The 17,090-nt window shown below is 41.3% G+C and overlaps 1 protein-coding gene across 5 annotated transcripts in view; it reads right to left on the bottom strand.

Moving 5' to 3' along the window:
• The window catches only part of srgap1a (SLIT-ROBO Rho GTPase activating protein 1a), an 85,098-nt gene that overhangs the window by 25,878 nt on the left and 42,130 nt on the right, over nucleotides 1–17,090 (bottom strand). For all 5 annotated transcript variants that reach the window (XM_042412373.1, XM_042412374.1, XM_042412371.1 and 2 more), the window contains exons 4-8: nucleotides 12,809–12,871; nucleotides 7,333–7,512; nucleotides 6,436–6,564; nucleotides 4,652–4,873; nucleotides 3,917–4,018 (exon numbers count right to left, since the gene is read on the bottom strand). In XM_042412373.1, coding sequence (XP_042268307.1) covers nucleotides 3,917–4,018; nucleotides 4,652–4,873; nucleotides 6,436–6,564; nucleotides 7,333–7,512; nucleotides 12,809–12,871 — 696 coding nt within the window. The remainder of the gene's footprint in view (nucleotides 1–3,916; nucleotides 4,019–4,651; nucleotides 4,874–6,435; nucleotides 6,565–7,332; nucleotides 7,513–12,808; nucleotides 12,872–17,090) is intronic.

The following is a 17,090-nucleotide window of genomic DNA, read 5'->3' as shown; positions in this document are numbered from 1 at the left end:
TTAAAAGGTGGGGGCATCACAGGTCAACGGGGCCCTGAGTGAGGCGCAGCTGGAATTCCTCCTAATTATGTTTAATGATCAGGAGGACCCCCACTCAAATGTGTCACCATTTCTCAATTATTAAGGGAGTCTGACCTCAACACTAATGAAAGAACTAACTGTTACACACACAGAGACAACAGTGGATAATAGCTTGTTTTTAACTGCATGACCTGTGACTCATTTGGCCTTTAAAAAAAAAAAGAAAAAACCCCACCTGAACAGCAAGGTGGACTTCACCTCTTTCATGTGTTGCTGTGATGGATTACAGTGCTGACACGTATGCCTCTGTGCACAATGTGAGTGTAGTTACAGTGTCATCCATCCCATTGGAAAGCAAAAACACACTGCAGGTTGGAACAAGGCTAATGACAATGTACAAAAGGAAATTGGGAATTCTGGGATCATAAAACTTCGCAAAAACATCATCTTGTCTTGTGACGACAGTCAGGGATTGTCAGTTGGTGATCAAAGGATTGATTTTCTGTGCCAGAATGAAAAAGAACCTGCTGACTCTAATAGACAGAGAGAAAGGTAATGAAATAAAATGATAGATCGGTGATGCTTGAGTCCTCTCCTGTGAGATTTAGACAAATCAAACATCCATGACGTGTCCCTAAAATAGATAACTACCTGCCACAAAAAGTCATTAGTTCTGCATTCTGAGTGCTTTTGGTCTCCCTCTCCTCGTGTCCCTGCAGCCTCATCCTGGGTGGCCTCGTGGAGGCGAGAGGCCCAGCTGTCATCAGAAAGACAGGACCCATGCATGCGAGAGAATTGCTCCCAGTGAAAAAAAGCTGTTGGGTTTATCCATTATTCAGCAGACGAATAGTTACCAGTGTTCACTGCTGGGCTCAATTACAACGGAGCTCTTAGAGAGACATGGTGGACATTCTCATTAGTCCCTGCCGCTGCACAACAGACCTGGAGAAAGTCCCTGGGATTTAGTTAAGTTTGTTTATTTTAATGCAGAACCTTCACCCAAGTGTCTTCTACGGTGCTATATCAACAGTTCGGCAATTGATGAGCCAAGTCTCAGTTTGGTTTACTTGTGGTAAACGTTTTCTGAGTTGAATATAAGTCATGTTCCATTCGCCACACTTTTGAATCAATGTTATACTACGGGGCAGCCGTACAACGTCACTAACAGTTATTTCAACACCTATTATCTCATCTCAGAAGGAAAACTGCTGTCCCCAGCTTTCAACAGACCCTGTAGTAAGTGTGTAATCTGCTGATCATCCCGCTATGAACACACACACATGCACAGGCTTTGATGTGCCTCCCTGAGATTTATCTGAGGAAAAACAAACACTCCCTGCAAAGGAGATGGTTTTAGATTGCCCGGGTTTAGTGTGAAAAGTCTTGAGAATAACCGTAAAGTGTGCTTGTGTATCTGGTGAAAAGACGGAAGAGAGTAGAGGAGGAAATCATCATCTGTGCCGGCTCTGGTGCATACAGAGGCAAATGAGATCTAAATGGCCAGATTATTAAATCTGAAAAAGAGATGAACCATGCTGACTGATTGAGGAGCTGCAATGAACGGTGTCTTTAGAGTAATTGTAATTGTAATTTCTGCCGTGACTCACACAGCAGGGTGATGTTACCCCAACCCCTCCAAGTGAGAGTGAGATCCAAAGTCTTCCTCCCCACATCGCACCCCATTCACCACTGATGCAGAGTAAATTATTCAGCAATGTTTTCTTTCACCATTTCACGGGAGTCAAAGAGGTTTGAGGAAACAGCTGCACTTCTATTAAGCACTGCCCTGCAGCTTTTCCTGGCCGGACGAGCACGGACTCTCATGCTCTCTTGTACATTTGACAGTCGTGCTTGTAGGTCGACACAGAGCTTTGAAAGTTCATTTTTCAAGGATGTATCTGGCACGCTGTGCCCAGGAAGAGAGGCCATCTGGTGATCCTAACACAAGGCAGCAGCGCCCTCCAATTCTGACCCACCAGGACATCCGCTTAGAGAGGCAGGCAGACAAGGACATGAAGCACCAGAGCTTGTCATCATACCCCCACACACACACACACACACACACACACAAGGGTGCAGTAATATTGTACATACTGCATGCAGTGTGAACTGTGATGACACCAGCAGGACCCAGACCAGCCTGGATACACATCATAAAACAACACACTGAGTCTGAATGATAATTAGTAGGGCTGCAACTATAGTCTATGAGATGTCAAAGGAATAATAAAAATTGCCCAGGAAGAGAGCACAAGGTCATATTTTGAAATGTCTTGTTCTCTCTGGCAAACAGTCCAAAACCCAAAAAATATTAAGTACAATGATATCAAACATATAAAACCAGTAAATCCTCACATTTAAGAAGCTAGAACCAGCTAATATTTAGCATTTTCTTGCTTGATTAAAGTCATAATCCTTAAAATTTTCATGAAATCAAAGCCAGTTTTTGATATGATTTATGATCAGCATTTTGGCACATTTCAGCAACAGCCATATATAGTTGTTTAATTGTTAGTGGTGGAGTCCGCCATTCCCGTGCTGGATTCAAATTGCCTACGAACATACAAGGTATTCACAGGACACAATGCATGCATTTAATCATGTTTTTAATTGTCTCTCATTGATATCAGCCTCACTGTTTACTGTTCACTCTCTTAATGCTCTATCAGAGCTGTATCAAGTTACCACTAATGCAAACCCCACATTTCCTACTGCTGCTAGTTCACTTTAAAAGCATTCAACTGGTGAAACATGGAGTAACTTTTATTGTGAAGCAGTCACAGGAGATGCTAAATATTTGTCACAGAGATTAGTGCTGACAGCAATCATTCATCAAAAATGCACCTACAAAGTCCTCAGCTGGGTAATCAACTTGCATTCTCGCATTTCTGACAAAGTAGCTACTAAAGGAGCATTTGTTGCATTCTGGAATATCTGTCGGATTATACGGCATTTGCTGTTACCATAGGTAACCAAGGGATGTCGCCAAATAAATCAGGACTGAACTCTTAAGGATTATGACTTTAAACAACTTTAAAAATTAATTGATTATCAAAATTGTTGCTGTATAATTTTTTGCCCAAAAATACAGCTATCTTAGTCATCATCGTTCCTTCCTGTAGATGTATTTTCAGTCAGTTTCACTTAAAAGAAGCTCAAGCCACAGTGGATGTAGAGGAAGTTGAATGACATGTTCCTGTGTTTCTGTTAGTCTTTGTACAGGCATAAGAGAAAGTGCACTGATGTGGAGGGAAGGAGAGAAACAGAGGATAGAGACAAAAGGCAGTGAGAGCTCATAGAAGGGAAGCAGGCCAGACGTTATATACAAGCCAGTCTGATGGACGTGATTGCACTCTGTGAAACAACAGCAGTCTTCCCTATTGGCCTTTGTTTTATATTTAAAAAAAAAAAAAAAAAAAGTCGAATTACTCAAGCATGCTGCAGACAGATTAAAACAATACAGCCTGCAAAGATGCACCTCCAGTGTCAAAACAGAGCAACAAAAGATAGGTTTGTGCAAATAAAAGCGAGACAGTGAATTCTACCGGCGGGAAAAAAAATTGAGGCTTCACAGAGAGGGTTTGATGGCTACCTGCAGGGCATGAGAGAGAGGAAAATATAGAGTGTGTATGTGTATATGCAACAAAAACTTTAGAGATCATCAGCAACTATTCTCTGTCTCAGCTTGGATGACTCCATGATGGCTAAAGTTAACTTTTTCTTTAGTAGCTTTAATACTCCACATCTTGCAACCAACAAATGGCAGCATAACGGAACTCCTGCATCTCTTGCAGACAACAAAACCAGAGCGGTATAGAATATTTTTGACGTTTTCGAATCCCCTATCAACCGCAAATACCTGGATATTGAGTTACATTTATTTGCACCGTTTTACCTCTTCGTTTTCGATCTTCAGAGTAGCTAGGCGAGACTGCAGCTGCTGGAACCTCAGTATGAGCTCCCCGTTCACTGGTGGCTGCACTGAGATCTGACACACCTGGGGAAAGAGGAAATAGACTGTCAATGATCAGCAACCTGAAATTACAACCTACTGGAGGAACAAGGAGGCCAAGTAACCTTTGGTTTAAACAGGATATAGGAATCCAAATTCTTCTTCAATTGCAGAGCAAACCACAGTGAATTCTGCTGACTGAATGCAGACAGCCGCACAACAACAGCTAGTAAACAGACATGATATCAGCGGTGGTATTGCCAGCCAAACAGTAAAACTCTTAACACATGGTGAGCTACATGACTGCAGGGTGAGGAATAACACATAATTTGTCAATTGCAGTGCCCCATAAAACCTGATCTGGCAGCTCAGACGCAGTAAAACGCTGCACTTAAGCCACTGAAAATCAGACCTCATTAAGTCTGAGACTTTTTTTTTTTTCTAAAATCAACTCCAAATTCACCTCCATGTTGTTCAGTCTATCTGCAGTATGCACTGAGCACACAGATGTCTTTGGAGCATTTCCACACTTAATAATAAAATTTTTAAAAAAAACAAAACATATATTTTATTGATTCAGATTTGGTCATGTAACAACAACCCAATTTATATAACGACTACACAATTACATCAGATATTATCATCATCACACCACCTCTTGTTAAATGAACTCTGTACCTCGTCTCCCATGTGAGGCTGGAACTCGAATTTTGCTGGTGGGCAGAAGGCTGTAGGGTACATCTCCATGAACCTCTGTCGATCACTGCGTGGGTCCAAACTGTCCACAGCATTTTCGATGATGTCAAGACCCTCGTGGCGTGACGTCTCAAGGTTGTATTCGGCTGACAGGTAGGTCCGCAATGCCCGATTCAGACTGGCGTGGTACCCCAAATCACAGCACTGGATGGAAAGAGGAGGATCAACGTAAAATGGAAAATCATAAAGATGAGTAGTTATAATTTGATGAACCTTTTAAACTTTTATTTGAAATACTTTGCGAGCACTCAGGACAGGTAGGAAAACTGGAGACAGCTGAATCCAATGTTTTCTGATACTGTTTAAGGTTTGTTTATATTAGTAATATCAGTAAATCCGGAAAAAACAGGCCAATAATTTCATATGATCAGTTCAAAAACAAAATACTAAAGAATAATGTTGAAACATACCTGTAATTCAATGGTATATACTCAAAGAAATAAGACACATTCCACTACTAAACCATGGTTGTCCATTCACTTTTTCAGCCAGCAGTGTTGCCTCTGTGTTACACAACCTCAATGTTACCTCCAGGACCTAATGCTGATTCTTAATAACTAGAACCTTGGCCAAGGTCTCTCCTGGGAAGACACATGAGCCCCAGGCACACAGTCACATAGTTATACACACAAATACGACATGGCCTGACTGATAGGCAAACAGGATACCACTACCAGCCAGCATGTACACTTTGTTTTTGACTATAAAAAGTCTCCTTCATCAATAAACAAATGTGTACAAGCCTGCAAATACAGCTCACGCAGAGCGCATCCCGCACACAATCACACACACACACCCTGGTGAGATGTGAAGGCTTGTGAGCAAAGCGGGGAGCAAGGGAATTTCAGAGCACAGCATGCTGCTGAACAGAGGTTGCGTTTCTCTTCTCCTTCATTCCTGTCTGGAATATAAAACCCCAAATGCTCACTAAAAACCCGGCCTTCTCCTGTTTCCTTAGAAACACCACAGAAAATAGTGCTGTAAGTTAGTTTCTCTAACAAAATAATAACAACCCAGGTGAGCCATATTATAAATAAGTCATGTTTATTGGTGGGGTAGCGGAAGGTCAAACAAAGCAATCTGCTGGCAAGGCAGAGTAAAGAGACCTGAGTGCTGTAGTGAATGGAGTGATGACCCACAGCTGTAAATGACAAAAAAGGGGGTCAGGGCCAATCCCAGACTCCATTCAGCCTGAAGAGAGTCTGAGAGATGTGGAAAATATTCAAAACACTGACATACTGTCAGAAAAACACGGTAGAACTGAATATAATATGTGGGATTTCAATAATGACATGGAGAGAGGGGAAAGAGGAAAGAATAGTTTTTCTTCACAAAATTTAATAAGCTGCTTTACAGTAGTTCTGTCCCACACTGTAATTTCCATCCCACAGTCTGGTGTCCTAAAATGTCTTTTATATTAGTCCTGGCTGCTAAAGTCATCAGTCTCTCCTCTGATTATGATTTTCAAACTCTTCTAAAGGTCTGTGAAGGTGGTTCGTCTGCATGAGGAACACAAAGAAACATAAAAACTTCTCACATGAACCTTAGGTGGTATAAAACTCCAGAGAAAGACGGATGCAAAATGTGTTGGCACTCTGTTTATGTAAGCGTGTCTTGAGCAAAAACTTTTTTGAGTCTTATTGCAGGCAAATAAGCCTTTGGTGAGAATGAAACTGTCTTAGAATAGTACGTGGTTTTATACTTACATCAATTAAGTCCGACAAGTCGTGGATGTAGTATTTGAAAACGGAGGAGTTTGACGCTTCCAGTGTCAGTAGGTACTCGTTCCGCGCTTTGATCGACTTCAGCTTGTTCTCGGAGTACTTGGCTTGACGCTGATGAGAGAATTAGAGGCAAGAATGAGAAACAGACGAGCAAGAGAGGAGGAATGTAATGAGTCTGGAAGTGCCTTTCTGACAAGTGATTGTGCTTTTATGTCTGCACGCACTGCGCATCACGCAGCTGAGACTGGATTGCCGGCAAAGCAACAGCTTCAATAAACATAAGAGCAAAAAAAAAAAATTAAAAATAGCCAAAACAGGAACAAGAACAGAAATAGAAAAATCTAAACTAAAAGTGTCCTTCACTTCATCTGGGATACGTCTGAGCCACCTGTCTTTATCCTACACTTCCTCTCAACCAGACAAACAAGGCTGTTAGTTAGTCACCATCCACTGACCAATGGGCTCCGACTCACGCACTTCCAAATCATCCATATTTTAACACTTCCCAAATGCATTGCAAGAAGAGCGGTGTGAGAAAAAAATTCCTTTCCCCTGGACATTTAACAATTTGTCACAGAGATTTAACAGAAAACAGGCCCCTTCAGAGAATGTAAAGCTGTAAAAGACTCTGTTCAGCAGGACTTCTGAGCAAAGATAGTGTTCTTGTGGTTGCACGTGATAACAAATACATGTGAATATGAAAGTGCTTCATATCCTGATCAGATGTTTTGTTATATTCAAAGTACTAAAAGATGCTTAATGTCTAATGGAAAAGTGGATGGTGTGACTACTAACTGCTGATGGCTGCCTTTTAGTTTACACGCAACTGCCACAAATTGGACTGGAATGGTTTCGGAATGTAAACCCCAGGCGTTTTACCTTCTCTTTCATCTTCTCAATCTTCTTCACGGAGTTGCGCTTCTGGTATTTGTCCTCCATTCGGATGCTGAAGACAGGATCTCCCCTGCCAATCTGCTTCTCCTCTTGCTTCTCAGCCTCCTTCAGCTTGCTCTCGGCGCTGATGCTCTCCGAGTGGTACATGTGGTAGGTCTTCATCACCTGGAGACACAGAAAAGGATCTATGATGTGGAGAATAAAAATAATTTCTAATCTCTGTCATTATTTCATCCAACTATAAAGCAAGAACTCTCTGTCTGTCTGTATGTACATATGTACGTATGTATGTACGTATGTATGTATGTATGTATGTATGTCCTTCACATATCTCAAGAACTGTTCATCCGAACTACTTCACACTTGGCAGGTGTGTTGCTGGGGACCGAAGGATGTGCAGTGTTGAATTTGGTGCAATTTGAACATGCAACACGTTCAATATTAATAAACACTAAATAAGCTAGAGATAAGCAAGTCACTCCAATCTGCAGCAGTAGGGCCCAGAGGCTGTTCTGGACTCAGCAACTGAGTGACAGAGAGACAGGCTGGTAAGGAGAGACAGTGGTTGACAGCTTTCTCTGAGAGAGAGAAAGCCTGTGAATGACAAAAATAAAACGTTATTTTCTTATTGTTTCACAGCAGTTATGTTCTAAAGCACGAATAATTAACCATCAAACATTCAACAGGTGATTTACTATGGAGACAGATGCTCTTGGTTTCTGTTTCTTTTTCTTCCTCTGCATTTTTCCTCATACATCCAACTCATTCAGCAGTAAATATAAAGAACAACAGGACAAATCAGTGTTGTTTTTTCCCCTCATGTGTGAATGCTGTGCACGGCAGCTGAAGAGCGTGCAAATGAGAGAGAGAGAGGGCGCAGTGTACCGAGGAGAGGGAGCGGTGGAAAGCTTTCTCTGAGACAGAAAGCCCGTGAATGAGATAAAAGACTGACCAATCAGTGGTCTACAGTGTTTTCACGTCACCTTTTAATATCGGCTCAGCTCAAGAAAAGATTTTTCACATAGCGTGCTCTAAAAAAAAGAAAAACAGACAGCTTTTAGATTCTTAGCTTTTATACTCGCTCAAATGATCCGAACTGAAGCCACAGAAAATAAACCATCTAAGAGCCCGATATGATTGATCCACTTAATTTTAGAATGCATGTTTTTTCAAAAGCTCTGTTATGTATTGTATTTTTAAATGCAGCCCTCATTATACTTGAAAAGAGAAAAGACTCACTATTACAGTACTTAACATCTGAATGTTAGTTTCTTTCATGTTGTTGGTGTTAATACTCATTCACACCTCACATCAACAGTATTCATTTTTCTATGCGTTGAAGCAGCAATACCGGAGGCCAAGCAATAGGTCCGTTCCAAACCGGCATGTTTTGAAGGGGCACTGCACTAGTGTGCAAGATTGACAAAAGGCAACACCCTGAAACTGAGGTCTCTGTTAAAAAAAAAAAAAAGTTGTCTCAGGTCAGTTTCTCTGAGGTCAGGGGTGAAAATAAACCTTCTTCATAGTCGAGACTGACCTTTTGTACCCACAACTGAGGCTTTCATCATTTGACCCGCTCATTCATCTCAAATCGATTTAACTCATCTCACAGCAGGCGGTTCGTCTCTCGCTAAACCACAAACCAAAGACAGATTCTGTCTGGCCCTTTCATACAGGGCACTCATACAACCACAACAACCACAAATCACTACAGCTAAATGTAATGCTGCCTTAACTGCCTCATGTTAGGAAGGGGGGAGGGGGGGGCATTTAGCTCTTGTCTTTGAAGTCAATTCAAGTGAATACCTTTTGAGTTTTTATTAAAGGTGTAGCAGTTGATTTTTTTTTCTGTTTAACATGTAGCATATACTCTCAAATAGATTTAAATGGGGATATTTCTTATTGTGCAAGCTATAATGGAAAATAAGTTGAACCCTTTCACTCCTTGTGTCATCACAATGCAGCTATTCAGTACAAGAAAAATGCATTATCTTGATGGTGAACTGTTGATTAGAGCTACTTCCTACGGTCTGAGTCATCATCGTAAGAAAAGGTAAGAGTGTGTGCGTTACATACTCCTTGAACCCATTAGGCAGTGACTCAGTTGTTCAGCAACAGGTAAACCACAAAACACAAGCAATGAATTCTTCAAGGGCGGAGAGACCAGAAAGATTATAAAAGTCTTATTAACAACGGCTCAGAGTGTATTTCGTCAGGAGAATGGAGGACAAAGACATCTGGGGGCTCTTAGGACAGTGCAGATGAATCTCTGGCTGTGGAAGAAATACTGATCTGCAGCCCCTTTCACACATGCAGTCTATCCCTGAAATGTTCAAGAATATTTCCTGCTGTTACAAAAAAGGTTTGCAGTTACACATCTATCTGTTTGTGGGTGAAAAAAGTTCACACAGAACTCAACTGAATGTGTGAATCCCAAGTTTATAGCTACAAATCAAATCTACGAGTACAATTTAACAATGAGGATTGGTGATGGATTGCTTGTTAACTAGTCGTTTAAGTTACATTTTTACTGAAATAAGTCCACATTTACCTACAAAATGGGTGACGAATTAAATAGTGGCTCCTAACGTTACTTAATTTTTAAAATATCATGCATGTTGCTTGTCTTACACCTACAAACAAGGCCTGTTTCAAATTGTATATTTTTATAAGGGAGTTCAGCATGAGTGTTGATAAGTTCAGAGCCTCAGAGGCTGTTCAGTTGGGGCGTGCTTTAAGCACCCTCAGTGGACACGCCCCCAGCATTTCAGAGCATCCCCATTGGCTATTCGGGAGGAAGCGTCAAATGTGGGACAAAAATATTTGTACTGGCAGATTCTGTGTGAACTTTTTTCACCCACAAACAGTTAGATGTGTAACTGCAAACATTTGCGCACTCACACTTTGGAAATTATTTGTGCAAATCTTTTTCAGATATGGTGATACACAGCTACAATGCATATGACCCTAATTTAAGCCCATACATTTGGAGATGCCAACTTGTATAGTGTCAACTTTAAAATGCAAACTGATCCAGATCTTATAGAGGTCATTGAATCATGTAGAATCATGGGTGTTATAGTGTGTGAGTCTAAATCTTTCCATATAAACAATCCTTTGCTTTTTGCATTAAATTAGTTAAAAAATGACAAATATACAATATTGTGTGAATATCTAATCAGAAGTGAGACTTGATCAAACCTTTTTGATACAAAATCTGTCTTCAGTAAAGCTAAATGAGTTTGAGTTCATGGCATTTGGCCAAATTTAGTGAACTGAGAACAAGGGCAGAAAATACACTCAAACACCCAGGAGAAGACAGCAATATAGAGCACCTGTGGTTTAACCTGGAATGAACCAACTCCAGAAAATTACAGCTCCACAACCTGTGTATGCAATACACTTGTCTGCACCAAACCTCAACTCCAGTACAAATAGAGACTCACCCATCTCAAAATCTAAACAGCTTTCTCCCAAACTGAGTTATTTCTGTATGAATGGAACAACAGAGCAAAGCCCGATTTGTCTGGAGCCCTTTGCCTTTGGTGAGGTTTGGCCTAACTGGAACCAGTTTAGAGATGGGTGACTGACCTTGGGCCATGTACTCTTTACTTACTGGTCTGGAGTCTGCCGCTGCTGTGTTTACTTTGCTGCTTCTTTTAGAGGGACATATTTAGAGACAGACCAGACCTGTTATTTCATTGGCGGTAGCCGACATCGGGACTGTGGCTGTCTGATGCAATAGCTACCAGCGTGTGTGTGTGTGTGTGTGTGTGTGTGTGTGTGTGTGTGTGTGTGTGTGTGTGTGTGTGTGTGTGTGTGTGTGCGTGTCTCCTCCCACAGGGGCTAAACCAGGTCAAATCTGGAGTGCGGACTGTGGTGAGAGTGACACACATTGAGTTTGGAGTAACACGTTGTTGTGTTTGGAACACATCGACTCCGCTCTAGTCCTCAATAGTGAGTCACTGGAGACTATCAAGCAAACTAAACTGCTCTTCGCTCTATCTCTCGGGAGAGCACCAAACCCGCCTTGGCTCATATCTCCATCTGTGGAAATCCCAAGTTACCACGACGATCAATGCAGTGATCATAACATACAGTATCTGAATATCTGACTATATGAGTTAGTTTTGATTGATGAGCAAACTAGTGCACACTGATCATGCTAACAATGTCACTGATTTAAGTGAGGTGACATGGCTGACTGATGACACACACACACACACCTTCCAATGTTTTTTAATTATTTTTTTGGGTTAAGAATGAGACATTTTGGTATCAGGTGCACTGTGGTAGATTCAAGTGCTGTTGGTCACGGTGTAAGTGTTCATGTCGATAAGTTACAGCCTTGCTAGAAAATGAAAGGATGGGCCCCTGGAACAGTTGTTTGAGACCCTAGAGAAAGTCATACTGACATTACATTGCTTGATCATTGCTTGTTGTGGTTGATGCCTGTGAGTGATCGAAAGTTAGGAGACAGTATAAACCGATAGCAATAGTATGTAAACATCACTGGATACAAGTTAAAAAAAAAAAAAGAAAAAGCCGAGATTCATCCAGGTAATCTAAGAGTGCACCAGATCAACATGTGTGAGGCATTATACTAAGCTAGAAGGCTACCAGGGCTGATTGTGGTAATTAAGGCAGTGGAATTAGCTATTGATTGACCAAGGTCAGAGCAACACACAGACTTACAGCAAATGCATCGAACAGAGGAGATGAAATAGGCTTTATAGGAACTAGACTGCAGATGTGCGGCTTGTATGATGCAGAAGTTTGATGGTCTGGTGAAATACTACTCAGACAAACAGAAACTTAACCTCTAGGTTCAAAGGTCTGAAGCCAGGGCTACATTTACTATGCTGTGTTTCTCAAAATATGTACAGCGTGCGTCTCTGTGAGCTAGCGGTCTACGGTGTAGCATACAGAATATACTATGTCTACAATTCAGGCTGGGGATTTTCTGTTGCATGTCTCTCTGTCTCTACTGTCAACTATTAAAGTAATGATGCCAAAAAACACAAAAAACAATCTTGAAAAATATATATGGCAAGCTTGTTACTTTTTCGCTGCAACCCCCCTGGTGTGGCTTTGCATGAATTTGTTTTGAAGAGCAAGAAAACACAGCTGATAAAAACAACAAAACATGAACTCCAGTGAGTCGAGCAAACATGACGATGACACTTTGCATTTTGAACAGCGGGTCCATGATGGTATAAAGATTATGTTTTCATTCTTTTATGCTGTAAAAATGATTTCCCTACAGTTTTGAACAATCCTCTTTGTACTGGTCTATTTGTTTGAATGTTAGATACAGGACATCTAACAGATATCCCTGAGCTACACGTTAAAGACTTCAAGCTGTTACAAATGCAGTCAGTGCTATAAACCAGTCTCAACCGCAGCAAAGACCAATATACTTAAGTGCATTAGTAAAAAGAAGGCAGGCATTACTACTTACTGTGTATAGCTCATTTAGGACCTTCATTAAGTCTTCCTGGAGCTGAAAGGCTATTTCCTTGCTCTGAAAATGAAACAGACAGAAAAACAATTAGACTTACATTGCAAATTGCTAATTTGACAAAGTGATACGCTATGTATCACTATGTTTCTTCCAGACAAAACATTATAGTGAAAGCCCCTTTCAAACAATGTGACCTCATTTAAAACCATTCAAACCATAAATTCATCTCTGCTTATTATCAGGGATACTCAAACATTTCTTTATACGACCAAATTAAGAAATTAAATCCCATCATGTTTTATGTATATTAGATCTGGTATAATTCTGGGGTTTAGCAGTGATGTGTAAGCTGCAGACTCGGGTCTTGTAAGAATAGTGAGCAGCGAACAGACATTAACCTGTGACCACGGAACAGAACAGTGCATTAATCATCCCGTGTCAAATACAGGGTTTTTTGTGTGAAAGTGGCGTCACGACAGCTTTTCCACTCAAATCGTTCAACGCAGCTTGAATTTCACTGTCCACATGCTCAACACATTATCTGGCTTCTACACTTGAATGTGAGGGATTTTTTCCCCAAATATGTTAACTCAATCAGGCGTGCCACAAGGCTGACCCAGTAATACTATCACACACACACACGCCCACTTTAATGCATCTCACGGTGTGGGATACAGTTAACAGATGAGAGAGATCCCGTGATGGATTTAGTAGGGCTTTTACTATTAAATTAAGTGTGGAGCGTCCATATTTCCTTCACACTGGCTCATATACTGTATCACGTTTATGAGATTATGAGTCATGACAGTGAATTTTTGATCTCTCCACTACAGTTGATACCACGCGCCTCTACCTGGGTGATGTTACAGCCTTGGCCTGCACTCCGGGTCTTTCTCTAACCCAATTATGCTCAGACAAATCTCATTCCGGGAGCCGCTCCTGACAAAAGGCTGTGACGGTCTGAGAAGGCATTGGACCATCTAATGTAGTGGGATAGAGTAGTGATTTACTTCTGATCAAGAAATGGAGTGCACAACACAATTTCTACTATTGCAATTCTGTCAGAGTTGTTGTTGTACACACAAAGGGCAAAATGACTGATAGGAAAAGACTTTTTAAAAAGTAGGTTGTAGGGCTGTTCTTTGGTCGTTTAGCTTTAGCACTAGATTTATAAAATATGCATTAAACAAGAATTTTCTGGATCCAAAGCCATGTTTTTATAATGGTTGAATCATGGCCATCAGAATTTGTGAGCAGTCTGTCAACTGGCTTTAGCCGCAGGATCTAGTTCATACACAGATGTAAGCTGAAGCAAACCCGCTCACACCAGGATGATCCCAAACCCATAAACTAAATACATTTCATAGTGATAGCGCATGCATTTTGAGGAGCTGTTTTCAAAAAAAATATTGCTAGTTACTCAAATTATGAAGCAGTACTCATGGTAAAAAATACACTGCAACAAAACTGCATCCCAACAAATTGATGACCTGTGTATGGGATGGGATTTCCTGGCTGGAGACTAGATGAGTCACACATACTCTGCAGCCAAGCACACATGTGGCCTCCTGTGGGTTTGAGCAACGGGGAAATGTCTCTACTGAGGTCACACACCTCATAGAATCAGGGGGAACAGTCTGATTCTCAGCCCTGAAAAAAAAGATTCCTCTGGACTATAAACATGCAGACAGAGACAAAAGGAACCCTCCTGGAAACTTGGGTGCACAAACTCTCACTCTGGTCCAAGACAAGTCACTCACAGGTAAAGCTGCACGATGTCCAGACATGTGAATAGACGGCAAAGAGGATTATGCTCTCTGTTACTGGCTGCCAGGCTGGTGTCTGAAATTAGAGCGTCGTGCTGAGTGACCTGGCCGAATGGCAACATCTTCCTAGTCACCACCTGGTCCGTCACTTCCCTGATTTGTAGCTCTTACCTAATCGGAGGGCAAATAGCCTGTAAGCCTGGATAACCAGAGCTTTAGAGGGGCCAAACTTGGCAAGAGGCAACCACAGGCATGTTTGTGAATTAAGGTTAGATAAGAGAACTGCAGTAAAGTCTTGAGTTTTGGGTAAATTATAGGGTGGTCTGGTTCTACATTTATAGGAGATCTGTAATTATTTCTTGAAAAAGATGACAGTACCATATTTTAAATAGACTGCCTTTTAATTGTAAATTCTTCCATATCATAAGGATGGTAGAGATACAGGCTTTCTCCTGTGGGAAAATCCATTAGCAACCATCAGTTCAGAGGACAGAACCTTTGACTATCTGTCAGATCTAACACTCGTCAGCTCTTCTCCATTGAGAAGGCTGGGAAGTGATCCAGAGCTCAATGAAAAGCCTTCTAAGGGATCACATGAGCTGCGAGAGTGTGTTTGTGTGTGTGTGTGTGTGTGTGTGTGTGAGAGAGAGAGAGAGAGAGAGGTAAAGACGGGGATGAAAGCAAAGGGACATTAGATTCAAGACATGTTTAAAGTGCCCTAACCAGAAAAGCTGCAACTAACAAAATACTTTTAAGAACTCTTTTTTTTTTTTAAAGTAATCTCGTTTTTTAAACAGCAGCTAAATGTAACACGCATACTGTACACCTCAAATTACAAGCAATAAAGGCTGTTTACCAAATGCTGTTTTGTGTAACTGATGTCGTTGATTTGATTTGCACAATTTAGCCTCCTTTCATTTTAAAGGAATCTCAATTGAATTGGGGGTTTCCAATTCGATCCAATTTATTAAAAGGATCCTACAAATGGGTTTCCCCTTTTAAGGTCGTACCATCTGTATTCCAACCACATTAGAAAGATGAAACAACCCCAGAGAGGAGAAACCATGTCAGCCTTTGGGGAGTGGTGGGTTTCATATTGCCACTGACATTAATCATGGTATAGAGATGGCAGTTGAATACCCTGTGGGGCTTGTGTGTGTGTGTGTGTGTGGGGTACTGAGTTTAGATCTGAGTGTCTTGTAACTGTAACACAGACAAGCTGTTAAGATGCGCAGTAGAAAGTCTGACAGAGTTAGGTGGTGGATTTGGTAAAAATGTTATCTAGTGGTTAGATGAATAACTTAGTTACACAATGTAGAATTATAAAAGACGACAATTTATCCATCTTTTACCAGTAGCTTCTCTGACTATAGTGAAGGTTGCCAGATACGGTCAGGTTTCGGTTTCTATAAAAGCCCAATGGTGCCAACCCTGGCAACCCTCACTGTGACGAAAAGACTATTTTTCACTTTGGAAAGAGCTAGACTGTCCCCCCCCCCTGCCTCAAGTCTTTATGCTAAGCTAGGCTAACCACACACTTAATACACAGACATGAGGCTAATATTGATGTACTCATCTCGCTCTCTGGGAAAAAAAAAAGCTAATGAGCATATTTCCCAACATTGTTGAACTATTCCTTTAAGATATATTGTAAAACCAAGTGTTATCTTCAGCTGATTAAGCGCGAAGATCAAACACTGGGGGTGTAGGCCTCCGCTCAGCCATAAATACACGACTGTAAAATGAACACTATTCAGCACATGCTTTGCCTGTGGAAAAGTTAAAAACTGCCTCGAGCTTTAAGAAATCCAGCTTGTAGCTGCAGCCACAGAACGTGACTTCCATAAATAAAATAGGGCAGAGTAAAACAAAGAGCCAGTTGTATGAATAATGAAAACTGAATACATGTGATAAGATCTGTCCAAGCATAAAGAGAGAAAGAAAGGAAGAAAGAAAGAAAGAAAGAGAGGTCCACTACTTGACTCTTGTATTCAAACAAAGAAAGCAAAAACAGGGTCTTTCTGAAAGGATTTGCGGCTGTGGTGTCATTAAAGATGTCCACAATACGGAACTGAAGAAATAAACACACATGCCAAATGGCAAACAGGTCAACCGGAGGATGTTGACGAAGACACCAGGGCTACTCTGGGGTCCTCCTCTACTGTTCCACCTCACAGCATGAGACCCAAACATACAAGGAAATAAAAACACTAGTCTTTGATGTGCTGGAAGGATGACAACGCTACAGCTGTCTCCTAGAAGCTGTGAGGGAGCCCACGTAACATCGGGGACTTCTCTGTTGTTTGTGCCTCGTTACTGAAGCTCTGCTGAGATCAAAGGCTCAAAGAGGCTTTAATTAGAGGCCGAACCGTGTCTCAGGTCTCCTATGAACCGGGACCTCCCACCAGACTGCCGTTTGTCTGCACAGTGTCACCTGGATCCACTGAGAAACTGCATTAGAAACTTTACAGGGACAGCTATTGCACATATGGTTGGATATTGCAGATTCCAGA

This window comes from Thunnus maccoyii, chromosome 5 (assembly GCF_910596095.1).
Source record: "Thunnus maccoyii chromosome 5, fThuMac1.1, whole genome shotgun sequence".
Lineage (NCBI taxonomy): Eukaryota > Metazoa > Chordata > Actinopteri > Scombriformes > Scombridae > Thunnus > Thunnus maccoyii.
The sequence above is the reverse complement of the archived record's forward strand: the minus strand, read 5'-3'. Positions and strand labels throughout refer to the sequence as shown.